This window comes from Phyllostomus hastatus, unplaced genomic scaffold, assembly GCF_019186645.2.
Source record: "Phyllostomus hastatus isolate PE091 unplaced genomic scaffold, TTU_PhHast_1.1 phas_scaffold_501, whole genome shotgun sequence".
NCBI classification, from domain to species: Eukaryota; Metazoa; Chordata; class Mammalia; order Chiroptera; family Phyllostomidae; genus Phyllostomus; species Phyllostomus hastatus.
In genome coordinates, this window is record NW_025334033.1 from 42322099 (window position 1) to 42349825 (window position 27727).

Here is a 27727-nt window from a genome sequence, read left to right on the forward strand (position 1 = left end):
CCAACTAATACAAATTATATATACAGATGATTCTTTTTCTTTGGCATATAAACTACCTTTTTCTTTTCCACACAAACTGACACCCACTGATTTATAGTTTCTTATTCTTATACTAAGTCTTATTCCAAAACTTGTCATTATTAATAATGACAATCAATAAAATTCTTTGAACTATTTACAAGATTAACTAACCTCAGTGTCAGATAACTTATCTCTATATTCAATTGGAATTCAGTGATTCCAAAACTCTAGAACTTTTAACTACTAACACTGCAGTTCTACATGTGTACATATATATAGATATACATATATGTAGATGTTCACATCCTCTTCTTTCCTCCCTCTGTTTCCTTCTGTCTTGTATTCAAAGGCTCTTACAGATTGACACAGGGAATAAAAAAACATATGTAAAAAAATGAGAATTATGATACAGATAGTGGTTTATAAACTGGTTTTTATGGTTGGTTGGTTTTTTGTTGTTGTTTTTTACTTAATATGTTGTCAGCTTTTCCAGTGTCATTATCCTTCCAACATGTGATTTAGAAATTTAGGGCTTTGCCATGATATTTATTTTAACAAATCTACTACTGGACACTTTGATTATTTTTAGATCTTGCTTCTTCTAAAAATTGCTGCAGTAAACACAAAATGGGTAGAGTTTAATGTTAAAAAAGGATGAGGAATTTTCAAAGGGGAGTGCATTAAAACAAATATGCCACTCAGAAAACCTAATAGGACTCAAATATCATTTGTTTACACATCAGATGCTAGTCTTCGTGGCCCTGTGAGGACGCTAAGCTTCCTGCAATTTTTAGATTGCATAAACACACTGGGCACTTTGTGCAATCAAGTGATAACTGTTTATGTAAATAATATTACCATTTCAAAAATAGTCTCTAAAAACAGTAAAGATGGGTTAGGGGGAGACATCTTCCCACAAAGAAAAATGAAAAAGCATAACATAATCCAAAGCTCTCTGCCTTCTCAACCACCTTAAATACTGTAACACTTGGGATGAAACACAATAAATAAAAGGATGTTATATGGAGGCATGTAAGACCTAGGTTAGGGTTTATTGCAAAACCAGCCAATCTAATTCAACAAATGCTGACACAAAACACTGGGCTGTGTCCTGCAGTGCATGCAAAAGTGAACGAGATGGGATCTTTACTTTCAACACAAGTATAATGTGGCACTGGCGGTAGGAGGGAAAAAGCAACTCTCCTAGAGAATAGTTAGAATATACTAATACAGCATGCCAGCATTTTTTAAATGAACCTTCTGTAGGAAAAATTGTACCTGCCAAAGAAAACAGCCTGGGGGTGGGGGAGGGGTGCCCTAGATATATGGGAAGAAGAGAGGGCAGCAGGACTTCACAATAGATCCAGATATGACAACAAAAATGACAACAAAAGCAATAGCAATTAAGAACCCAACGGAAAAGGAAAGTGGGTTAGTTTAAGGCCAGATGATGATGCCACATGATGAACTCTTAGGAGTGAGAAATGGAAACCACATCTTGCTGAATCATAAAAACCTTCAGGTGAAAGACGTCATCTGAAACAGGCATTGGCATCATGATGGGATGTCCAAAGTCCAAGGGAAAATGGATATGGGAGAATCTACATTCCCTGGACTCTCCGCAGAGCCTGTTCCATAGGTAAGATCTACCACAACACTAACCTCTTCCTAACCTAAACCCTCTTGAGACATAAGGGCACAGAGATGCTCAACACAAACCTTAACCTCCCAGAAATTAGAACGTGCACCTTGACAACAATGCTAGCCCAAGAGCTAATATCTACCCAACAGATAAAAAGGCACAAAAGGCATCTGTGCTGCCAAAAGGAGTTCCTCCGTGAAAGGCCATAATAGTTTATCATCAGTCTGTTTACTAATTTTGGCCCTGATAGTGAAGACTCATTGTGAGAATGATTTGGTAGAAATAAAAATGAGGATTGCTTGAGAATGAATAAATAAAAGAAGGAGATGTTTAAACAGATTATTTCTCAAATCTGGCTAAGCTTCAGAACCAGGAGTCCTGTGACTCAGCTCCATTATGGCACTATCTACCCTGAGATAGCATCAGATTCCACAAGTTCAAGGTTCAGTCTTAAAAGATACACACCCTCCCCTTCTACCCTGTCCTCCATCAGATGCCACCAGTCATAAGCCCTGGTTGTTACCTGTACTTCTGAGGACATGCAAATCAGAGATTCCCACAACCTCCTCCTTGGATTTGATAAATTTGCTAGAACAGCACACAGAGCTCAGATAAACATTTTACTTATCAAATTGCTGGTTTATTTAAAACAGAAATAACTCAGGAGCAGCCAGATGGAAGAAATGCACAGGGCAAGGTATGGGGAAGTGTGAGGAACACACCACCCTCCAGGCACCCCCGCATATTCACCAACCAGGAAGCTCTCTGAACCTTGCCCTTTCGGGTTTTCATGGAGGCCTCATTATGTACTCTCAATTGATTAGATCATTGGCCATCCTTGTTTGAGTTAAGCTCCAGCCCCTCTCTCAGATGATGGAGATGGGAGGTACTGACAGTTCTACCCCTCTAATCATGTGGTTGGTTCCCCCAGCACCCAACCCCCTCCTCCTCAGGTTACACCTAAGGGCTTTCCAATAGTCACCTCACTAACATGACAAAAGACACCTTTATTGATCTTAATTGGAAGCCTTTCAGGAGCTCTGTGCCAGGACTTAGTTTGAAGACCAAATGTATATTATACACCAATATTTCACTGTGAGTCTAAGTCAATTTAAGCCTTTTAAACAACATTCATCATTAAGTCTCAGAAAAGGTTCCTGAGCTGTTCCATTACCTACCTGCAAGTGCTGCTTTTCTGCATGACGTCAGCTCGATGATACCCAGAGAGTTTGCAAAAACCGTCATTACTATAAACTACAGGCCAATCTACAATCTGGGCATTTCCCAGTAAGAAACTTGATTCTAAAGAAGAAAGAAAAAAAGGAAGATTTTTAGCTTCATTCATCAATGTACTTCTTTCAAGTAATCGAAAAAATAAATTCATAAAGATAGACAAATGCAACTATGGTGTGCAATGGTACAAATAATAAAACTTATTCTTGAAATTGACATATAATGAGTTTAGTGTGATGATCAAATGAGATCTGCATTAAGTTCAAGATTTACATACAAACTAAAAACTCCATTGAAGAGAAAAAAGTTTATATAATGCCTCTTTCTATTCATGTATACTCTAAGCTATGAAAACAAAGTATGGTTAATATTAAATAAATGTTAATGACTATAATAATTATACCTAAAAACAGGTATTAGAGCTAGTAACTTCTTCACAAAAAGAGAACATTAGACTTAATAACTGAGGCAGTCTTGGGTGATTCCTCCAAAATTTCTATTAATATAATTTTGGACATGCTGGAACAAATATGATTGACCTTAAGAATTCTAATTTAAAATAACATTGTAGAGTTCCTTTCTAAAATAAAATTATTCAAATATATTATTTTCAACCACGTGCTACCACAAAACTTAGAAGCTGTCTTTAGTCTAAATAAAGAAACATTTCCACTCTGTTTTACATAAAGAAGTAGTTTTGCTTTATGTATAAAAATTAATACAAAAATAATCTTTTGTATCAACCTTGATTGAACATAAAACAGTCTTAGGCAATAACTTTAGCAATATTTAGATAACATGATAAGTATGTTAACATTAAAATGAATTAAAATTAAAATAATATCAAAATAGAAAAATAAAATTATTTTTCAAATAAATATTTTAACAGCACAAATTTTAAAAGAAATACTACATTTCAAAATACTCAATATTTCTTCTTAAAATAATCTTTGAACTATATTCAGAGTAGTATACTAAAAAGATTAATTAACTTATGAGTAGAAAACTTTAAATCCTGACTCACAGTTGGTCTGCATAAAAATCACAATGCAATTCAACATTTATTAAGTAGATGCTAAGTAAAGGCACTACTCTGGGTCAGACAATGGGCTACTATAAAGATCAATATAACATACCCTTTACTCTCAATAAACTTAAACACTAAGAAAAAAACATTTCATACCAATTACAATTTAGCAGAATGGATGTTAAATCAAGAATCGTAGTACAAAATATGGGGAAATAATCTGTTTTAAGGCACTAAAACCAAACAAAGGTAGGAAGAAGCTGAAAAATACTAACCCTTGAATAAAAGATTTATCAAATGAGATATTCATTTAACTGCCCATTCCCCTGTGAGCACTTCCCAATTTGTACAGTTCATGGGTGACAGAATTCAAGCAGAAAAGTCAAAGGTCACAATTTGGGGCTGCCAAGCAGCTTTAAAGTGAAAGAAGGAGATGCTTTGACTATAGAGCCATAAACCTGTATAGAACTGATCTCAAGTCCTTACCTGTGACCTAGACTGTATACACACAGGATAAGACTGCAAAGGAGCTCATCAACCCTAGAAAGGACTAGAAGACTAAGAGGCGGGCAGAAATTTCACCATGTCCTCAAGGCTACATGATAAATTTCAGAGTTCCAGTCCTATCAAGCTCAAGAAATTTGGTAAACTCCTCAAGATTTACATGCTTTGGGAGTAAGAAATAAGTCCCAGGATAAAGGTTTATGACCTGGAAATAAGATTAAAAATGTAGAATTCTTTCCCTCTCTCCCTCTCCCTCTCCCTCTCCCTCTCTCTCCCTCTCTCTCTCTCTCTCTCTCTCTCTCTCTCTCACACACACACACATACACACACACAGCTAAAATTATGATCAAGGTGACCCACCAATAATTTAACTACCTGCTAAAATAAAATATTCCCCTCTTCTGAGAAAAATAATAAAAATAATAAAATCCAAACTCTCCACAATGTATCAACCCAATACTCAGTATACAATTAAAACATGAGGCGTGAAAACACAGACCTGTGACGAAAATCAGGGAATAGAGGAGTAATTAAGAAGTCAATACTTTGAATATAGGGATAAACAATACAACCTCTGAAATTGAAAAATAATTCATTGAACAGGTTTAACAGTACATTAGACCATAAAAAAATAAAGGCAAATTTAAAAATGTATCCATGAAAGTTATTGCGAACAGAAGAAAAAAGAGTAAGAGATTTAAAAGATGTCCTATGGGACAATATCAAGCAGTCTTAATATATGTAGTTTAGTCTGGAAGGAAAAGTGACAGAATAAGGCACAAATGTTATGCGGATAAATGCTGACTAAAATTTTCCCAAATAGCATAAAAAGTAATCCACGATCTTAGCTCAGTAAACCTCAAGTAAGATAAACACAAACAAAGCCACAGTAGGAAAACAACACTAAAACTGCAGAAGATAAGCCCTGGCTGGCATAGCTCAGTGGATTGAGCGCGGGCTGTGAACCAAAGCATCGCAGGTTCGATTCCCAGTCAGGGCACATGCCTGGGTTGCAGGCCAGGCCCTCAGCAACCGCACATTGATGTTTCTCTCTCTCTTTCTCCTTCCCTTCCCTCTCTAAAAATAAATAAATAATTTTTTAAAAAAACTATTAAAAAGACTTTAAAAAAACTGCAGAAAATAAAAAGTAGAAAAAAAAGATACAGAGCCTCACATGAATGGTCAACTGATTTTTTTCTACAAAGATGCCAGGCAGTTTAAAGAGTAAAAAAAAAAAAATGTCTCTTCAATGAACTGTGCTGAAACAACTAGATATCCACATAGTTAAAACTGAACTCTGACCTCTACCTTGCACCACATACAAAAATCAAAAATAAAAAGGTTTAATGGGTCATTGACCTAAATACAAAAATAAAAGCTAAAAAGAAATCATAGGAGGAAATCTTTGCAACTTTGAAGAAGACAGAAATTTCTTAGATAAGACTCATATAGTAATCATCGTTAAAAGCATATGTGGACAAATACATTAAACATCACCAAAATTAAAATCATTTGCTCATTCAAAGACACTATAAAGAAAATAAAAAGGAAGACTACAAACTAAGAAAAAATATTCACAATATAGGCATCTGAGAAAGAACTCCTATCCAGAATATACAAAAGATTCCTACCAAAGGACAAATAATCCAATTAACAAAATGAGCAAATGATTTGAAGACATTTCACAAAAGATATACAATGGCCAATAAGCACATGAGATGTTCACCATCACCATTCATCAGAGAAATATAAACTGAAAGCACAATGATATGATATATCACTGCTCAACCACTAGAGTGGTCATAAAGACTAACAATACAAAATGTTAATGAAAATGTGAAACTCTTTTAAAACACTAATGCAAATATAAAATAGCCTGATCACTTTGGAAAACAATTTATTTGGGAAATACCAGGTATGACCCAGAAATTTTACTCCTAGGCATTTACTGAAGGGAAATAAAAAAGTATTTTAAAAAAAGACTTGTAGAAAAATGTTCACATAAAATGTATTTGTAGGAACCAAAACCTGAAAACAATGCAAATGTCCACCAACAAGAGAATGGATTAAAAACTGTGGCATCGTCAAACTCCTGTTCAGCCGTGGAATGGTAGAGGAGCTGCCAGGAAAGAGACAAAAAAAACTTTCTGGGCAAGGTCATCGTTCTCTATCTTTAAAAAGGTGTAAGTTACACAGATATATACACTTTTGACATAGCTAACTGAACTGTACACTTAAAATCTCTGTGTTTTACCTCATATAAACTATACCTCGGCTTTAAAAGAAAACACAAAGAAGACGAAGCACCAGAGAATCAGAAATTTTAGGAAAACAGTGGCATTTGAACTGAACCTTAACTGTAAGAATGGCAATACCACCTAGCCTTGGTACATAAGGTGATTAGAGTAGAAAATGAGCTTATTTCCACAAATGCTTCATAAAAAATGAATTTCTCTATAAATACATGATATTTCCTTAAGTGCATAGCATCGGTTATAAATATTTGTAAGATGATCACCAAAAATTAATCTTCTTTCCCATGTTAGTCCACACCAGGTTCATGACGAGCTACCTGTGGCAGTCCATCCAGCTCACTACAGGGTCTCCCTGCCTCAACTCATCCTGATTTTCAGTCTGATTTTCAGACTAATGTTCACTCGGTCCCGTGAAGCCCTGCCTCCATCCCACTACTCTTTATACAGACCCCCAGCTGGTTACACTGTCAAATAGTCTCCCAGACTTACAAAACCCTCTGAAATCCAGCCTCACCCTTCCTGCCCAAACAAACATATTTCTCACTAATCTTAAAGTCCATGCTACTAAAGTTAGGCCAGTTTCCTCGCTGTGTCCCAAAAATATACTCACTCATGTTGCCCACTGTCCATCTGAAACACTTCCTCCATCCCTTTGCCTGTCAAAACTTTTAAGAACCAGCTCAACTCCACTTTCTCTGTGACACATGAACTGTGTACCGCTCAGCCCACACCCCCTCTGGCTGCCACCACTTCTGTCCCCAGCCTGTCATGGGGCAAACCCACCATAAAAGTTGTCTGTTCTCACTGGTTCCATCTACTCAGCTCCTATTCACTCAACTCACTCCTTTCTGGCTTCAGTCTTTCCCACTCCCAAGACACCCAAGATCACCAATAACCTCTTCACATCACCAAATCCAAAGAATGCTTTTTACTCATTTCACTTGACAATCCAGAAGTTTGGTAACCATTCCCTCTTTTAAAAGTTCTCAATCACTAGCTTTCATAGAACAACATCCCCCTATTTCTTTGGACACGCCTCCATTTCCTTTGCAGCCTCAATATTCTTTATCCAGCGAGTATATATTAGAGCTCCTCCGTGTCAGCTCCTCTTACACTTTGACCTATCCCCATAGATTCAGTAACTCAGCATCTGATATTGCCATACCAGACCTCTTCTCTAAATTCGAGATCTCGATATCCAAGTTGACTTCTCCTCTTAGATATGGTAAATGGACCTCAGCAGAACATGTCCATGACTTTCACTATCCTAAATCAGGTACTTTTCTAATGTTTCCTATCTTAGAAAATGGGGTCATATCCATGTAATTATGTAAGTCATAAATCTGGGAGCCATCTTTCAGCATCCTGCTCATTACCCCTATAACCCCTATTACCCCTATTACCCCTATATGGAAACTAATCCATTTCTAAATCATACTGATTGTATCTCTTACAATTCCTTCAAATATTTCCATTTCTCTGTATCTTCACCATCATTCCCAATGCCAAGCTCCCATAATCTCTTCCCTGGACAACTCCAATAGCTATCTACATGGTTTTACTCCAACCTTCTTTGTGATTCCTTTAAAGGGGATTGTCCACACTGAAGCCCAACTGGTCTTTTCAAAATTCAATTGGTTCATGTCTCCACCCTGCTTTCACACCCATCAAGGGCTTACCCTGGCCTGCAAGTATGTCAAAACTCAGTTCCCATCAGTCTGCCCTAGCTCTCAGCATAATAGCCATGCTAATTTTTCTTATATTCTCACAACCTTCAAGTACTCTCCCACCATAGAACCTTTTAACTTGTTCTCTCTGCCTAAACACCATTCCTTTCCCTCCCTATCTGACTGACATCTGCATTTTTTTAGGTCTTAACTCAGTTGCCACGAGTCCAACGAAGCTTTTCCTGACCTTCTGACCAGGTCATTCCATAAGTTTAGAGTCAATGTGGTAGAGGTTTGATGAGGTCATGAGGGTGGAGTCCCTCGTGAATGTGATTAGTACCCTCATGAGAGTCACTAAAGAGCTTCCTTCCTCTTCCCTGTTGTCCATCCTATGAGGACACAATGAGAAGTCAGCTGTCTGCAACCAGAAGGAGGGTTCTCACCAAAACCTTACTGTGCTGGCTCCCTGGTCTCAGAATTCCAGCCTCCAGAACTGTAAGAAATAAATCTATGTTGTTTACAAGCTCCCCCCAACCCCAGTTTTGGGTATTTTGCTATAGCAACCCAAATACACTAAAATATTTATCAATGAACCTTCAGGAAATTAGTTCTAATCTGTCCTCACAGCTCTTAGCACAGCAATTTTCAACTGGTGTGCTGCAAGAATTTTTACACCTTTGATCAGTCACAGCAATTCCTGACTATTTAGTCAGAGACACTGACCTCTTTTTCCTTAGACTGTCAAATAAAAAAAAAATGACAACAGCCAACACAACAATAACCGTCCACTGTGAATGCCCTGTCTTGAACCGTGAATATATAGGTCATATAATAGAGTTGCATTTTATTTGTTACATCACATAATAAGGTTGTCTCCCATTGCTTAATTCTTTTTTACCAGAAACTTTTATATACAAGTATAAGCACCTGATTTTTTAAAAAAGTCACTTTGGATTAAAAGGGGTAGGTAAATACTATTATTATTTTGTTGTTGTTAATCAATCAAAATTATACCTTTTTTTAGCTCAGGTCAGCAGAAACACAGTTTTAGTGTGCCACAGAATGTTATAATTAGTTTGTGTGCCACAACATGAAAAGGTTGAAAATCGCTGCCTTAGCACATCAAAGCCATGGAAAACTGAACCTTTCTTGGAAGCCAGACTGCTCCACTTCGTGAAGGTGTTTGCAAACATTTCACATCCAAATGGTTCTAATACACAATATGTTCCTGCAGGAGGGCCTAAGAACTGGGTCGTTATTCCTACCAGGTAGTCTTAGCCCAGGACATGTCAGAAGCCATAATTCCACGTGTGAGCAGATTCTTGAATGGATCTCTGCAAGAGGCTGAGTCTTGAAAACATCTCATTATACAGGACAGGGCAAAAGTAGGTTTACATTGTGAGTACACAAAACACAGAATGTATTCTTGTATTATTATTTATTAATTATTGTATTACATCATACAACAACTGTGAACCTACCTTCGCCCCACCCTATATCCTTGCAAGGCCATCCAGTATCCTCTCAGAGATAGACATGAAATAAAACAAGCACTTTTCCCTTAAGAGTTAGAAGGTTGAAAACTAAATCACAGGCCCCTACTTCAAAATGGCCCACTAGGAATCAGAAGTGTTTCTCAGTTTGATTGCACATTCAGTTGGGATGGAGGTGAGGCAGGCTGGAGGGGGCCACCTCAGTTACCCACTCTAGGCCCCTCAAAGGTTGTCTTAATTGGTCTGCAGTGAAATCAGTATTGGGTTAGCCAAAAAGCTCGTTTAGTTTTTTCCGTAAAATAAAAGACACACTTTTCATTTTCACCAATAAGTTTATTGATTTGGATATTTTGAGTACATCGGCTATCTTCCACTTTTGTCTTCTAGTGGATAGAGGCCAGAGGTGCTGCTAAATATCTTCCAATGCATCAGACATCCCCACAGCCCCCACAAGAATTATTTGGCCAAAATGTCAATAGTATCAAAAATCTTGCCAAACTACTTTTTACACCTTTGATCAGTCACAGCACTTTCTCCATCACTACCCAATCTTTTTTTGTGTTTCAGCTACATTTTTACCTGTCTTGAAACAATAAAGCATAATATACCAAAAAATGTGTATTTCCTTCCATCTTCAATATTAAAATGACTGCACAAAAATTTCCAGTTTTGATTTTTCTTTTCTTAAATTCATGTTGATAGGACAATTGTCACAATACAACCTAACAAAATCATTTCAAACAAAGTTAAAGACAACTAATCACTACTAGAGCCATCATAGGGAAAAACTAAATGAACTTTTTGGCCAACCCAATATTTGCTTTTCAATCCTCTCATTTGGTTCTTATATGCAGCGATGGTGGAGAAGCACTAATTCGCTGCCACGATCATTCCTAAATGCTGGCAGCTGCAGCCGAATCCTGTAATGAGTATCAAAAATACAGACTGCTAAATCCTCACGCAGGCACAGTGAACAGACTCCCTTAGGACACAACACAGAATACAGCCACAGCGGAGTGTCTCATGCTCAGCCAGGTTCGGAAACTTACACTTGGTACCGTGCTACTCACAGTGTGGACCAGCATCACCTGGGAGTTTTATCAGCAAAGCAGAATCTGGAACACACCCCAGACCTGGTCAATCAGAACCTGCATTTTGTCAAGACCATCCGGTGATCCCCAAGCTCATGGATACATTCATATTGTGCATCCTGGCCTTCTTTTTTACGGATGGGAAGGCAGGTCAGAAAAGTTAAAGAACTCAGCAAACTTAGAAAAAGGGTGTCTTGTTGGGGACAAAACATAGAACCTGGCCTCACTGTCTAAGACTTGGTCCTCTTCTATCACACTGTATTTCTGAACTGCTGTCTAAGCTTTTGTTTTGCTGTAACATAAAGAAAGTACTTTCTGTTTACAGTGTTATTCCTTCACACAGTAGGAAAATAACTACATTGAACTCAATACCCCTGCATATTAATCCCATTCCCAAAGGAGACCATATGCAAACCCTTAGGTCAATAATCCTGGCTAACAGGAATTTCTGGAAAAAGAGAGGTTATATTCAGTCAATGAAAATAATATAAAAAAGTATGTGAAATATTTCTTCCCTTTCTACAGCAATTCCAAGAAAAGAACATTTTTCTCTGAGCTGCTCCAACACTACCTGTACCTGACATGATTGGACAGCTTTTTGGCTTTTTTGTTTTGTTTTTATGAAAACTGTGTATTCTGATCCAGAAATTCCATGGACATTAACAATGGGTGAATGGTGTGGGAGGGGAGAGGTTAAATCTCTCTCTCCCCCTCTCCCTCCCATCCTCTCCTCCTTTTTAATGCAAATAAACCTAGGGGATATATTTCAGAGCACTAGCACAGAGAAGTTTTAAGATATTTTCAGAAGTGCTAAGCCACACAAAAGAATTCTAGGGTACTGACAAGGAGAGAAGACATGGAGTCCAGGTGAAGGCAAAAAACTTCACAAAAAGGAACTGAAACACTGAATAGAGCACTTTCACTAATTTACAGTTTTTCCGAAGTTTTCAAGACTACTTCTAAGGAAAGCCAGCCAGATGTTCCCCTGATGGCTTTCACTTGTCCTACCTTTGGGGAAGCACACCAGCCAGGAATCATCACTCTCATTCCCCAAACCCCAAAGCCCAGGCACAGAGCTGCCTGGGCAGACGTGGGGTGCACGCAGAAACAGGAAGCCTGGCTCGGGGCTCTTTCAAGCTGCTCTCCCAGGTCACCGGCCTTCCCAGAGGAAGGACCTGAGTTACCCCAACCTCCACAAGCCTCCGATTCAAAGGTCTACAGAATGCACATTCCAAACATCAGCGTCCAAGAAGGGAAATTTGAAGCTTAAAAGCAACACAAGTAAATCCAAGTAGCGATAATCCCTACTGTTTTCTAAGAGGTTGGTAGAAGGGGGCATTATTGAATATCTTCAACAATGCTAACTGTCAAATATTCATTATAAAGTTAAGTTTTGGGTTGGGATTTTTGGTTTTATTCAACAATTTACTTTGTTTCTCATTTAAATCAGGCTCTTATTAAAATCTGAAGCTACATGTTTCTAATCCGCAAGAACAAACTGACCAAGCTACTGCCTGGCCTGTGATAGGCCGAATGTCTGTAAGTAGAATATAGACATCACCTCTGGACACAGTCACACTGAGCTCCCTTTGGCTGTGTTCTTCATTACTTCAAAGGAATAAAGAGGGAGCTAGATGAGAGTGATTATACAGGTGACCACTACAGCGTCAGTCCAATCTGGCTGTCTCCCAAATTTCCCTTTCTCAGGGAACTCTTCTTCACCTCTGTCTACACCCAGATGCTCAAGTCAAAATCTGGAAAGTCATCCTCATACTTCTTCATTCATGCCTTCCAATACCCTACTGATTCTACCAACAAATCACTTATCTTCATCTCTATTGCTACCATCCCAGGCCATGCCGCCATCCTACCTTGCCTGGACTATTGTCAGAGTCTCCTAAACTGGTCCCCTAATATCACGCCTCCTCCCTCCAATCCAACTTGTCATTATGCAACAAATAACCCTTCTAGCCAGACCTGTCCATGGCACTGGAATATAATGCAAAAGCCTGGCCCTGAACAGCCAGGCCCATAACTGTCTCCTTCCACCTTTCCTTCCCATCTTACTCTTTTTTTGCCCACTGCAATCCAACTGCACAAATTCAGCCAGCCATTTTCTTTTTCTGTCCTTAGGGCTGTTCCCATGTTTTCTCATTGCCCGAAATATTCCTCCACCCACATACCATCTAGCTACCTCTTCCTTTAGGTCTCACTTTAACACCACTTCCTTAAAAAGACTTCCCCTGACACAATCTCCCAATCAAAATTAGTCCCTCTTACCCTTAATCACAGCACCGCCCCCTCCCCGGTTCCTTCAAAATGCTCACCACAATTTGCAGTTAAATATTTGATATGAGTCACCTGAATGCCTGTTTCCCTACCAGACTCCAAGTCTCATGAGATCAGGGACCATGTCTGTTTGTTCATCACTGTACACCCACGAATGTTTGTCAAATGATCAAATCAAATGTAACAATTCTGATTCCTGTGTAAAGTCATACAGGAATCAATAATTATTAGAGCAATGTTAGACACTATCAAGAATATAGGTAAGAATCATGCTAGGTGTTTCTCTTCAAAGAACTGACAATTCTGTTTATATATATATATAATTTATATATATATATAAACAGAATATAAACAAATATATATAGAGAGAGATATAGATATATAGATATAGATAGATAGATAGATAGATAGATAGATAGATAGATAGATAGATAGATATAGATACATGGCCCTGACTGGTGTGGTTCAGTGGGTTGAGTGTTGACTTGAGAATCAGAGGGTTGCTGGTTCGGTTCCCGGTCAGGACACATGCCTGGGTTGCAGGCCAGGTCCCCAGTGAAGGGACATGCAAGAGGCAACCACACATTGATGTTTCTCTCCCTCTCTTTCTCCCTCCTTTCCCCCTCTCTAAAAATAAATTTTATATATATATATATATATATATATATATATTCCTAAACATTTCCCTGCACTTGTGAATTTAAATCATCATGGAATATATATTTTTTGACTCATCTTCTAGGTGAGCTATATCTATAGATATATTTAAGTTTTCTAGAACAGTAACAACAAAACCATTATTGAAGCACGTGTAACACATTGTATTTGGGCTAAAGTCCTGGCACAGGTGGCTAAACAAAGGCATAAATAATGTACACGTCATGGCCACATCCACCATGTTGTTATCTGGGAGGCACGCTGCACACTTCCACTACACCAACAACAGAATAAAGGCTGGTATCTTTCCTGCCCTTACAGCACACCTTTATCCTTCAGTTCTACAAGGAAATGTGTGTGTGTGTGTGTGTGTGTCGACACATATGCTTTGTACCCTTCCACAATGAAACTAATTATTACATACTAATATTACCAACATTAGGCAGACCATCACTGTGGGAGTTTGAAACATTCAAAAATATCTGTTAATTTATTCAAATTTGTTCAGCTGTCATCAAAGTTAAAAATATGCCTCCATGTTTCATCTCCTTCAAGATCAAAGGTATATTTTTAAGTTTCTGTGTGTCTTTGATGGCATCATTTTTCCATCTAGCCAAAGTAGTTCAGAGTGTGTCAGATACTGCTTATTTCTAAAATTCTATTGGTAGGAATAGAAATTTTGTTATAAAAATATTTCTATATATAAAAAAGTTCAACATTTCAAAGTCTGTACTATTAATAGTTGGTGTTTTGTTCACAAGAAGATGGATTTCTAAAATGAACACTGGTCAGAATCATTAGAAGGAAAATATGATTACAATATGGCCTAGAGATTCATAGTCTCAAAATACAACAAAAACCCTGTACGTGAATACAGATCATTACAGTTTTATACTGGATTTTATTACAATAAAATTTCTTAAAATACCTAAAGCCATAACATATTCACTAATTATATAATCTTACATAAAACCTAAATAAGTCAAGATGTGTTTATCAGGGGAAAAAAGTATTACATATTTAATGATTCGGCAGCATTTTTCAATCCTGCGAATAAACAAACCTTTTTTTTTTTTTTGCAAATGAATTGTGTCTGAAGGGATTATATATTTTCCTGGTTAACCTTTTAAGGCAATTGAACACTAATGACAAGATAACTAATGAAGAATTTCAATTAAAAGACTGGTCTAATCTGCACACCTGGTAGAAAAATAAGCAAAGCTTTTCTGAATGCATTGACAGTCCAATTAATTTTCTAAAGCTTTGTCCTATTTTATTTTAATTTCTACTATCTATGCACCAGGAGCTAATTGTTCAAGGAAAAGATACAGATCACAAATTCAATGCAATTCTCTCCTTTGGCCAGATTTCACTGGGCCAGTTACAAAAAGAGGCTGACATTTCTGCCTTCTTCAGCTTCTTCAGTCACCGCCAGTCACTGGGATGAAGAGAACTGATGTTTCTTTGGCTCTAAGTAGTAGGTTTTGTTGAGTAGAGAAGGGGTGCCTGTTTGTTTTTGTTTCATGTTTTTTGTTTTTTCCCTCCAACTAATTAAGTCACTTGGTAAAGTGCATCCAACTGCTTTTAAGCTCATATCCACTAGTTCATGGAAATCTCAACTTGTAATACTTTGCTTTCTTCAGGATAAAAGAGAAAGGGAGGGAGGGAGGGAGAGAGGGAGGGAACCTACCCAAACCTTATGTTAGAGAAAATAGAAAAAAAGTAATATTATTAAGCCCTTATTATCATGAGGCACAGTGCAAGATCCACTACATTTGTGGTTTTGCTGAGTTTCTCCAGGAGTTTTAATAATTCTGGAGAGTCCTGGTGTGTCACTGTAGATCAAGGCTCAAACCAGGACAGAAGTCTGTGTCATCAAGATGGAAACGTCTTTGCATTGTTGAGAGCACCGTTCTCTGAGCTTGCAAATGCCCTGCAGAGTTCCAGAAAGATTACCAGTTACCTTGACCACGGGTGCTCCAGTGGAGACAGAGACTACTTTAGGAATAAATAGGAGAATGTATTACACCTTTCATTCCTCATTCTCAGAGGAGATATTTTGTTCCCAAGCCCAACTCTTTTCTTTCCTCCTGACATTCTTTCTTTGGTCCATCATATTTATATGTACTGGCCCCATATGATGTCACTTGTGGACACGTTTCATGCCCTGATATGTGTCAGTACAGCGAATGGGCATAAATGTACTCATTCTGCACACGGCACTTAGAGGCGGTATAAAAGAAGAACATGGCAAAACCTTACCCCAAAGGATTGTTCATTGGTAATTATGTCTCAATACCTTTGACAGAAATGGGGAAATACCAAAGAAATTAAGTGTGTTTGAAGCCAAAACCAATGATAAATTCAGTTCTGGCCACACTGAGTTTTAGGTGACTCATGAGAAGTATACAAGGAGAAATTGTACAGGCCATTGGAATATGGGGCTGGAGCACAGAGAGGATAAAACCAGCACAGAGGACAAGTGTGCTCGGAAAGAAAGGTGAAGACGTGAAAAAGACAGCTGAAGGCTGAACCTGGATAACTATCCATTCTTCAGAAGGGAGGAGAGGAGCAGAGGGGATGGCGGAGAGGGGATGAGAGGAGAGGAAAAGGGGAACAGAAAGAGAACCCAGGAACAAGGGCAGGAGAGAGTGCAAAGACATGAAATCCAAAAGGGGAGCATGGATGTGGAAAGGTAGGCGGGCACAGTCTCGAATCCTGCAAAGCCAGAAAAATATGGACCAATAAAAGGCCTTTGGAGTCACAAGAATGTTCACTTGTATGTAACCTTCTAGGAAACTTCAGCAATATGGTATAGACAGAAATAGGTTGAAAACAGATGCAACCAAGAAGTAAAGGCAACTACAGATGGTGCGTTCAAAGATTTAAACATCTCGATGATAATAAAACCAACAGCACTGGTACTTACACTGCTTCTTATGTGCCAGACACTATTCTTAGCACTTTGCATGTACTACCTCATTTAAGCCTCACTCTTAAACACCATAAGCTAGATACTATTATTACTTGTATTTTACAGAGGAGAAAATGAGGTACAGATAAGTAAGCCACAGAGCTAGTAACTCTCAGAGCCAGGACTCTAAAACAAACCCCCAGAACCTATGGCTCTTAACCAGTGTGTACACTGCCCTCAGATAGAAAAAAAGAAAAAAGAAACATTGTTTTCATCATTGCATTCATTATGCATCCCCAATGCTTAGATCAGTGCCTAGCACACAGTAAGCACGCAACAAATTTCTGTTGAATTAATATATGGTTAACTAGAACGAGTATGAGGATCAAGCAAGAGGATGGGAGTTGTTTTTAAGAGACTTTATTCTAGGACTATTTAAACTGCAATGAAAAAGTCCTCTATTCTCTCAATCTACTAATATAAGAAAATAAACTCATTGTGTTTTAATTTGCCCCAAATAAAAAAATAGGCCAGCAGACAAAAAAGACTTACAGAAAAGATCAGGATAAAGGTTAATTTTCCCCTCAATCCAAGTGAGTTGTTTGATTTTCAGTTAAACTTGGTGATCTGACAATGACTCTGCAGTCTCTAAACAGTCAAAATCCATTTTCCCTCTCCCACCAAATACAGTGCAGGACTGTAAGCTGCTCCTTAGAGCAAAACACTCAGAAAATACTTAGTCTGGCAAGGATCAATTCTCAATGATAAAACTTGCCATCAATAACTCCTAACAGCAAAATTGTTTTTCAAATAATTTAATAAGAACATATAGATTTTTAAAAGTTCTTTCTTGCATAGAGTAGTTGAGCTTTTAAGCTCTTAGAGATTTGAGCAAAGAGTTAGAAACTATTTCGGTTGTACATCAAGTTGGAACAGAAGGTGAGCATGAGATCACTTACACATTGACCTCTCATGCTCTCAAGAAATCCATCTGATTGGCCCTATACAATGCGATTTCCAGTTTCAAATGTACACATTCACAAAACATATTAAACTATGCAATTACTTATACAAGCTTACTTAAGAGATTTAAGCAGCACTGTTTTGGGGGGATATCCATTAGGGACTTGTTTAACTTAGGAGACAAAATCAGAAAGCATTTATTCAACTAGTACTTAGTGCTGTGTGCTCTTCACAGTAGAGGATGTTAAAGTATGTGCAGGTATGACCCAAATCCTCACAGAGTTTAGTTCATGTATCAACATGTTCATGACTTCCCAGTTATATGTCAGTGCCTTTAGAAGCTGCTATGATTGTACACTTAACCTCAGATCTCAAATCGCTTATCTCTTGAAATCAATAGGATTTCATACATAGTACTTATACTAATGGACCAGATCCCAAGAAAGAAAGAAATTCATTTCAATGAAATTTCATGTAGCTTTTCAACCACTCTTTCTTATCCAAATTACTCTGCTCTTTATTTAATTTTCCTACCTTTTCCATGTGAAAACTTAATATATCACAAAACTACTATCTAGAATATATACAAATGTGTCTCTTTTAAGAGTAACGTCATACAACCAAACACTACGTTTCAACTGCACACTGATTTATGAGATTACATTATTACTGCCCTCATTCAATCAAATATTTTTCAAGATTAAACCTTTCCAATATTAACTTCTACATTATATAAAGATATTTAAATAGTTCTTTTCATTCATTACTCAATGATAAAAAGGGGTCATGCCATACATTATTCAATTAGAGTGTTTGGTGGAATACACTGAGGATTTTTTAATTTTATTAAGGTATAATTGACAAATAAAAAATTGTACATACTTCAGGTTGTACAACTTAATGGTTTGACATATGTACACATTGTGAAATGATTAGCACAATCGAGCTAATTATTTTATCCATTATCTCACATAGTTTTATCATTTTCTTTTCTTTTTGTGTATGTGTGACAAGAACATAAGATAGGCTTTTTTAAAAATTCGGCTCTGCTACTGGTAAAGGGAAAATGTTTCATAAATACCCATTTCATAGAGCACATCAGGACTACTTTCTTTAACCTCAGTTTCCACAACAACCGCCACTAGTTTTTGGTTGTGACTTATAATTCATGTTCATTTGATTTCACAACATAGCACTTTTATTCATATAATTACTATGTGCCATATTTTAATTTTCCTATTAAAACTAATTTTGTTGAGGACATTTCAAAGCACATTGCAATATGCAGTTCCTAACCCTTCCCCCCACCACACCCCCCAAAAAATCCCTAAGTCCAAGATTCAGACTTCCTGATTAATAGGAAACACCACTTAAAGTAATATTACCTCCAATCATATTTTGGAGGGTAATTTAATAAGTTTGAAGAACTTTGAAGAGTGTTAGCTTTAGCTCTGCATTTTATTTTAAAAGTTTGGATAATGGAAAACCACTACAACCATATCCTAGGTAAGTAACCATAAATCTGTGAACTGTCAATAAAATCAAAGCACTACCATGAACTGACTCACCAATTTCACATAAATTACAGCAAGACATATGCTAGAGGCAAATTTTATTGAAATATAATATGTCATATATTATAGTCATCTTTCTAGTACAAACCTTATTTATATAGCATTTTCCTTATATTTCATATATTTACCACCACACTGAAAGGGTTTATTATAATAAAATTTTGTCCATCTGCCAAAGTAAATGTTCTACTAGTCTAAAATTTATTTAAATTTATTCCTTTGCATAAACTGTCTTTATTAATACCCCATTCAGCCACAAAACGTTTACCATCAACTAAAATAAGATTGCAATGACTGCCTTTCTTGGTTTTACTTTTCTATGCATGATATTTTAAATATTTTCTCCCTGAAGCAATAACTTAACTACATTGATTGTAACTTCCAATCAAATTTGAGGAAAAAAAGAAAAAAAAAAGAGCAAAAGTAACTACCTGGTTCACCTGTGACAGAACCTACAGTGACCTCTGGTGGTGGATCCCAACGACAGAGTTTTGGAGAACAATTCACAACCTTTTCCTAGGCCCGACACTGGAGACTATGGAAGCAATGTTGGTCCACGCTAGCAAACAGCTGTTATTAACAATGGAAGTCAAAAATAAATATTGACTAAACTAGTGTGTTTCTTTTTGGAAATCTAGCCAGTCACTGTCACTTAAAATAATCATAGCTGCCCCCTTCTGTCAAAAAATAGTGTCTTATGTGGTTCTCTTAGTAGGGCAGTTAAAAGATGGCTAGGCACATAGGTTTCATACCCACCCTACTTCTGGACTCAAGCAAAATATAGGGAAGAGGGCAATTTGAATGAAGACAGATTGCCCTGGGGTAAACAGCTCTGTGGTCAAGAAAGTACTGCATTCGTTATATAATGCAGTGTGGGCCCTAAAGCAAGAGACAATCCCCCAGCTTATTTATAAATATAATTTAGGAAGCTGTCAGTATAATTTTAACCTCTATGATATTTCAATAGTGAAAGTGATACATTATAAGACTGGATAAACCAATGTTTTTAAAACACTATGTGGTTTTATCAACATTTCCTAAACTGTGATTTAAATGTTAAAGAAAATCTCTCAAGAGAAAATACCAAGAAACTTATACCCAAAATACACATTTTCTCACCATTTCTTTCAAATTGGATAATACCTAAAAGTTATTATTCCTTTTTTGTTTTAAAATCACTAGTTTATTTCCTCTCCTACAGGTTCTTTTTGAGATCTCAATTTTTACAAGCACAAAATCATTTCGGATATTCCTATAAGTAAAAGATAACTGAGTAAAGAAATTGCTGGTGCAGCTGGATGTCTCAAGAAAAATAGAAATTGAGTATGTGGAACTTCTCTTAGAAGTTAAGTGGTTCATAAAATACTGCCTCCACTGTTTTCTCTCCTGAGCCCCTTTTTTCTCTAAAGAGAAAAACATTTCTAGTTTTTCATAATGTTTGAAATATCAAACACCAATATTTAATTTCTAATAAAAGTACACTATTTTCAAAGTTATAATTTTTCAAAATGGCAACCTAGTTTACTGTTACCCAAAATTACCATTTCTGCTGATTTGTCAAGGAATCGAAGACAACGTGATAAAACGTGCTGCCCAAAGACATGACCACAATGAAGGCCTTGGAAATGTTTTGGTTTTTGCATCTAAAATCCAATCTAATAGTTCTAAAAACTGTTGTTTTATTTCAGTGTCTATCCCTTTACCTGCAAGTGTACTTGCTCCTTACAGCCCAGTGTATGTTGATGAACAGCTTGCATAAATAATTGAAATTTAAATGAGTGAAGACAGCCTAATAATGTCCAAGACACAGATTTGGCCAATGAGCACTTTGGGCCAGAGACCTTCTGTGAGACATTGCACAGATGTAAGGAACTCACCACATAGTTCCCAAACTCTCCCTACCTACCAACTTATCTAAAAATGTATTTAAACCTTGCTATTTACCCTTTTGACTTTTACGACTTCTTGGGCTAATAATGTGCTCTCTATACCTACTTGAATCACGTGCCAAGAGTTATAGTAATTCCTTTTATTTATCTGAAATGATCTGGTCTTTTATCTTAAAACTAAATAAATTCCCTACTTTTAATATTTTCGGATTTTTCTTTAAAGTATGTGTGTATCCATCTTACTCAATGGCCCTCATTATTTGATTTTATCTTACTTTATTTTATAGACTTTGAATCACCAGTAACAACTTGAAATGTCTGCCCATAACAGACTGAGTCAACTAAATAAGAAAAATAAAAATCCCATCTCAGGAGGTAGGAAATAACAGCAAATAGGCTATAGTGCTACCCTGGGGCTCAGAATATAGCACCATTATTCTGGGAAATTGCAGCTGAGGAGTTTGGAATTTTATTAGGAAATCCTCACATTTAAAAGCACCATCAAGAAGTTGTCTGATGGATTTCTAATTGGCTGAGATTTCAGCTCATTAGTGATATCCATGGACAAATAAGTGCCTGATGGTTTGTTTTGTCTTTGTGTCTATTTCCCTTTCATGTCTAATCTCAATTATCTCCCTCCCTCCATGTGTGTGTGTGTCTTTCTCTCTTTCTCTCTCTCCCAGCACAGCCCACCTCCCTCCCTTCCTCTCTGTATTTCTATTACTTTCTACATCTGTCTTTGTGTGTGAGAGAAAGAGTGTTTTCTTCTGCACTATCTTTGTATCTAGGTGGATGTCAGTCTGTATGTTAATCTGTGTGCATCTGTATGTACTGTTTCTGTTTCATATGACTCTCACTAAAACAAGAAAATGATGTATCAGAAAGAGAAGCATTTCATGGACTAAGACAATCCCAGCCTATCTCTCCAATTCTTAAATATACTGGGAGTTACCACTCCTTTTCTTTCTTTTTCCACTAAAACTCTACCAACACTTCACTTTCAATGTTGTTAAATTAGTGAATAATGAAATCTTCACTGTGACAAACTCGATCTGCCTGTAAGAATTCTGAAGGGAATTTTCTCTGTTAATCCCAATTAAATAATTTCTCAGAGCAAATTGATCTATTTCTCTGCCGAATCATATGGAAATGGCAACAACTATGGGATACTCCCACACATTTATGGGAGTAAATCTTTTTAGTACTCTGTAATTAAAAAATTACAGGTGTAATTTTACCACCTGTACAAGTGGTCCAGAGACTTTCCAGTGTTTATTACATACACAAGCACATATACTTACTTCAGTTATCACATTTCAAACAAAGCTCAGAGGTTTTGAGTAGTAGTATTAAAAGTTAGCCATAAGCAATTAGAGGTGGTATGTAAAATGACAAAACATAAATGTTCACTCACACTTGGTGTTATCCATGGAAAGAAATGCTAGGCCAATAAAGCAATTATGAACACAACATGTGAAAAAGATAGAACATTCACCAGCCTGGATGGAAGATGTAAAATGGAGGCAACAGAAGCAGGTATTTCTAAGCCACACAAGGTAAATCTTAATTTCATGGTATAGCTGAAATAAAAGGTAATCTAAAAACTGACTCATAGTTCCAGACTGTATAAGAAGTTTCAACTGAAGATGCTGTATTAGGAAACTTCAATCAAGGAATTATCATCCGCTTTCTGGTTGCCCTGAAGAGCAATCAAGAACCTATAGGTTTTATTCTTGATTATGAAAAGTCCTTTCACAGACTAAAATATAAGGAGCTGAAATAACTCAAGAGGATGAGAAAGCTGAAATAAGGCTAATGTATCTTAACTGATTCTAAGAACCTTTAAATATCCCAAACTGTCTGTTTTAACAGTAATATCCCCTTGTTATGTCTGGAATAATATTAACAGAAGAAGGTAATAGATAAACATAGAAATTGCCTACCATTACAAATTTGTATTTTATATCATCATGAAAAAATCAAAAACACATTTGAAATCACACTGGAATAGCTAAAAATATTACAGGTTTTTAAAAATTAGATCCAACCCAAAAAGTCTACTCTAGACTGTACAGCACCAGATGTTGACCCTGTGGAAGAAATAAAGTCACATGTCAGAGCTTTATGAAAAACAGCTCAGGGCATTTAAATATATATAGTCCCCAAACCAGGGGAAATATGTGCAAGCCCAGTTTTAGAGGAGATCCTCATGTGAGAATTAATAGCATCTAAGCTACCAACCCAGGGAGAGCATAATTGTGTTTAATTGTTTATTATCATTTGAGTGTGCTTTGCTCTTGCCCACTAGGCAGGGAACTTCTTGAGAACAGAAGTTTCTTAATCATTTTTTTATTCAAAGGACCCCACGGAGTGTCTGTTGTATAAGGCACCCCCACCAAAAAAATATTGTTTTAATGAATAAACAAATGAATAAATAAACAACTATGAAGCTGCAGAGAGTATGTCAATTGCTTTGGTCCAAGCTCCACTGTGAGACCAACATGCAGAAATGTCTCTCTCACAATTCTCCAAGCAAGGGATTTAAAAACAAAATAACAGCCCCCAGAGGGGAAAAGGGGAGTACTTTACAGGATACTTTACCTATCTTCCTTATAAAATTGAAAATTACATAAAAGAACTTAAAACAAGTGGAAGATGTAGAGATTTCAGTAAACTGCAAAGTTTATTAGGTCTTCAAATGTGAAATATATAACCATCCCCATTCAGAGTATATTGGAGGAAATGAATGCATAAGTAGATGACATTTTAAAGACAATTTAAGGCAAGAAAACCTTCACATCGGTATCAAGGTAAAAATGACACTTTTAACATTCTTTCTCTAGTTACTTTAAAAGCACAGAAGCTATTGCTTCCCTTCTACATTTCTCCTGTTTAAGTCAAATGAAATATCATATGAATCATTGTAAGTCAATGCAAATTTTTTTTTAAAAAGAAACTTTCAACATATATTTGACCATAGTAATTGTCTTCCCATTTTCCAAGTAGTCTCTTCATTAGGTTCAACCTCAAGTACTCCCCCTAGCACAAGGTTCCTTCCAGCGGTGCCCATTGGGCCCAAAAGCCAAATCAGAGACAAAATCTTATTAAGTATCCACTTTCGCAGCCATTCCCAACTTGAAGGAAGCCCTTGCACTGAGATTCAACTCTAAGAATTTGTTCAGTCTCTGCAACCTACTTGGGGAAAAAAAATGTAGAAAGAGGATGGACAAGAAATATAGCCCTCACCCAACCGAAACTCAACGCTATTCTCCAGGTGTACCTGCACCCTACCCGCGGCCCCCCGCCACCCCCCCGCCCCCAGCTTCCTCCTGTTTCTGGCTCTGGACAGGTGGGAAGGGGGTGAGCACGTCCTGAGGAGGAGGCACTACTAACTTTCCAGCACCACTCATTCCCACCCCCATCCAAAATCAGGTCCAGCTAGTCACTGAAGCCACCAGGCTGGGCTGTCTGCAACCCCCGCCCCCTCTGGGAGAGGGATGGGATGGGGGCGCACACGCGTGTGCAGGATAGAAGTAGGGGTGTTCTGAACTGCAACTCTTCTTACCACTGGAGCGCCTGACGATGTTCTCCAAAAATGTGTTCTGAGGTGCCACCAGCCCTCTCTTGCCCCCCGGCATCCTGGGTCTGGAGAGCGGCGGCCAGGATCCGCGGCGGGGGAGGGGGGGATGCAGGAGGAGAAGGTGGAGGAAGAGTAGGAAAAGGTGGAGGAGAAGATGGAGCCGAAAGAAGAGGGGGTGCGGCGGCGACGGGGTCCCCTGACTGTGTCTCCAGCCCAACCCGGATGAGCAGCTCTGGGGAGGAGGACCAGGCAGTTCATGGTAGTAGCGCTCCCCCGGCCGCAGCTGCCCAGACTGTGGCGGTGCCGCACACGGGGCTCGGGAACTGCAGGCTCCGCGGGGCACAGTGCGCCTGCGCCGCCCCCGCTGTCGCTGTCCCGCCGGTGCTGCTGCTCAAGCTACTGCTGAGGCTGCTGCTGTGGTGGCCGCCGCCCGGGCGCGGGCTCAGCATTTCTCCCCCTGCCCCGTGCCGGAAGGTCAGGGGAGCGGGAAGGGCCAACTCAAGCGCCTCTTCCAGTCACTGTTAGCCCAGACCCAGACACCTCCACTGCGCCTTCCTTCTTCCGTTGCCCCAGCCCACCCTTTCTCTTTGCAGCTGGATCACCGCTGCCCCGCGGAGCCCAACTTCTGCGGGGCTGTGCGCCTTGTGTCCACTCCTCTCTCCCTGGAGATCGACGCAAATGCTCGCCGTCCAGTGGGGCCGTGGAGTGGGAGAGGAAGTGGGAGAAGCCAGCAGGATGCCAGAGGGGCCAATGGGCAATCGGAGGGATCACATCTCAGCTTCTCCCGGAGGGTCCCGAACCTCAAAGGCGTCTGCTGGGTTGCAAGTGCTCCCGCTCCGCTGAGGCTGAGCACCGAACAAGGACTGCCTGGGCGGTGCAGGGGGGACGCACCGCAGCCACCTAACGCTGCTGTGCCTACCCCACCCCACCCCCCTATTCCGGCTTCGGGTCCCGAAGCTCCACACAGGAGCTTTCAGCACCAGTCCTACCCCGCGCAGCGGAGTCTGAGCCAGAGAGGGTCCGCCTAGGACTGGGTCTGGCAAGAGCAGCCGCCGCACAGGGGCGCTTCCCCAGAGCTGCGGAGCGCAGGAGGCAAGTGGGGAGCCTGGCTGCGAAGTTGCTGAAAAGGTTGCACTTAACGCAAGGAGTAGGGAAAGAGGGTGAATAATTCACACCCGAAAGAGGGTGCAGCGGGCATCAGTTGCGGTGGAAAACCAGTGAAGGTGATGGGAGTAAAGCTGAGCAGGGCTGGAAGTGCGAACAGGATTGTTCTCTAGCAACCCTCTAACCACTCGTAACCGGGGACAGGAGTGCAACCGTTAGAAACAGAGTCCAAAAGCCAGAATTTACCACGGAGAGGGGACAATGGCATACATGCGAATGCATCTGAGAGAGACGTGGAGAAAGGGGGGAGCTCGTGCCGCAGCAGCTTTTCTTCCCTAAGCCAGTGGTTCTCAGAGTGGTCCTCACTGGCAGCACCTCCCAAGAACTTGTTAGAAATGCAGGTGATGGGGCTCTATTGACCCCAGAGCTAGGGAGCCTGGAACCAAGGGCAGGGACAACAATCTGTTCTATCCATCCTTAGAACAACCCATCCTTAACAGCTGATTTTCCCCCTCCAGGCAAACACATTGCACACTAGAATCTGAAAAGTGCAGATAGAAGGCCTCCTCTCGGGAAGCTTCAACTGGGCCTGTTGAGAAAGGACAACTACATAAGCAGGGTCAAGGAGTGGGGACAAAATGTGTGCTGAGACAGGATCAGCGGCTGGTGGTGAGGGGAAGCATGAAGCAGTGAAGGCAAAAGGAAAGCTGGACAGGGAGCCTCCTTTACTTGAGTCAGAATAGGCTCCTGTGCTAAGTGATTCCCTGTTAGAAATGGTCAAGGCTAAATTGCCCAGAGGCAGCAGGAATCCCCAGGCTGGGGTCAAAGGAAACATCTGCTCAGTGCCAGACCAGGGCTGGAAGGAAAAAAAGGGCGGGGTGGTGTCTGATTTTGTTTGGAATCCCTAGATCAGGGGTCCCCAACCTCCAGGGCCACAAACCTGTACCAGGCCTATTAGAAACCTGGCCACACAGAAGGAGGTGAGCTTGAATGCAATGTGCTTGAATCATCCTGAAACCACACCCCCCTCCCCAACCCTGGTCTGTGGGAAACTTGCCTCCCATGAAACCAGTCCCTGGTACCAAAAAAAAGTTGGCGACCACTGCCTAGATTACCAGTCACTGGCCTGAAGTGACCATCACTCTCTCTCCTGAGCACCCCAGGGTAAGGGCTGCAGCCTGTGACTGACAGACACAAACACTCAACCAGGATCCAGGTTTTAGCTTAGGGTATGTTCCCTCTGCTCTTGGAAACGTCCGCCTATTTGCCCAGTTGCGCAGCTGAGCAAACCCAGAAGGCTGACTGGAAGCAAAGAGCAGTTTGCTGTGCTACAATTCTTTCCTCAAAAAAACAAGAGACTGTGGCATAACACTAGGCTATTTGAGCTTTCTACCTAAAGCACTGCTGGCAGTGCCAGTTTCTCCCCTTACAGCTAGAATGTCTTCTAAATACGTGGGTGACTTTAATTAAATAACAAGGGACTTGGGCACAGATTGGACCCTTGTGGCTCACCTGCCTCTTACAGGAGTCAAAGACATAGCTGAGGTTACAGCTCCTTCCCTGCAGCTGAAACAGAGGGGAACTGCAAAGACATCCTTAACAGCTGGATTTCCCCCCTCAAGTTAGTTCTGTGTGACCTATGTTCATGGCGAGTAGGCTATTGTGCAGACCGATCATGGGCCTTCACCAGCGATTTTCAACCGATGTGCCTCAGCACACTGGTGTGCTGCAAGAATTGTTAAAACGTGCACTACCTGACTGTTTGGGTAGTCAGAGGCACTGACCTCTTGTTCCTTAAGTTTTCAAATTAAAAAATTATTAACA

General features: G+C 39.3%; 1 protein-coding gene across 1 annotated transcript in view; it reads right to left on the bottom strand.

Annotated features, from left to right (window-relative positions):
* KCNH5 (potassium voltage-gated channel subfamily H member 5) overlaps positions 1-25160 on the bottom strand; it is a 266358-nt gene extending 241198 nt beyond the window's left edge. Inside the window, exons 1-2 of the mRNA XM_045821933.1 lie at positions 24785-25160; positions 2842-2965 (exon numbers count right to left, since the gene is read on the bottom strand). Coding sequence (XP_045677889.1) covers positions 2842-2965; positions 24785-24857 — 197 coding nt within the window. The 5' untranslated portion in view covers positions 24858-25160. The remainder of the gene's footprint in view (positions 1-2841; positions 2966-24784) is intronic.
* Positions 25161-27727: the final 2567 nt, after the last annotated feature.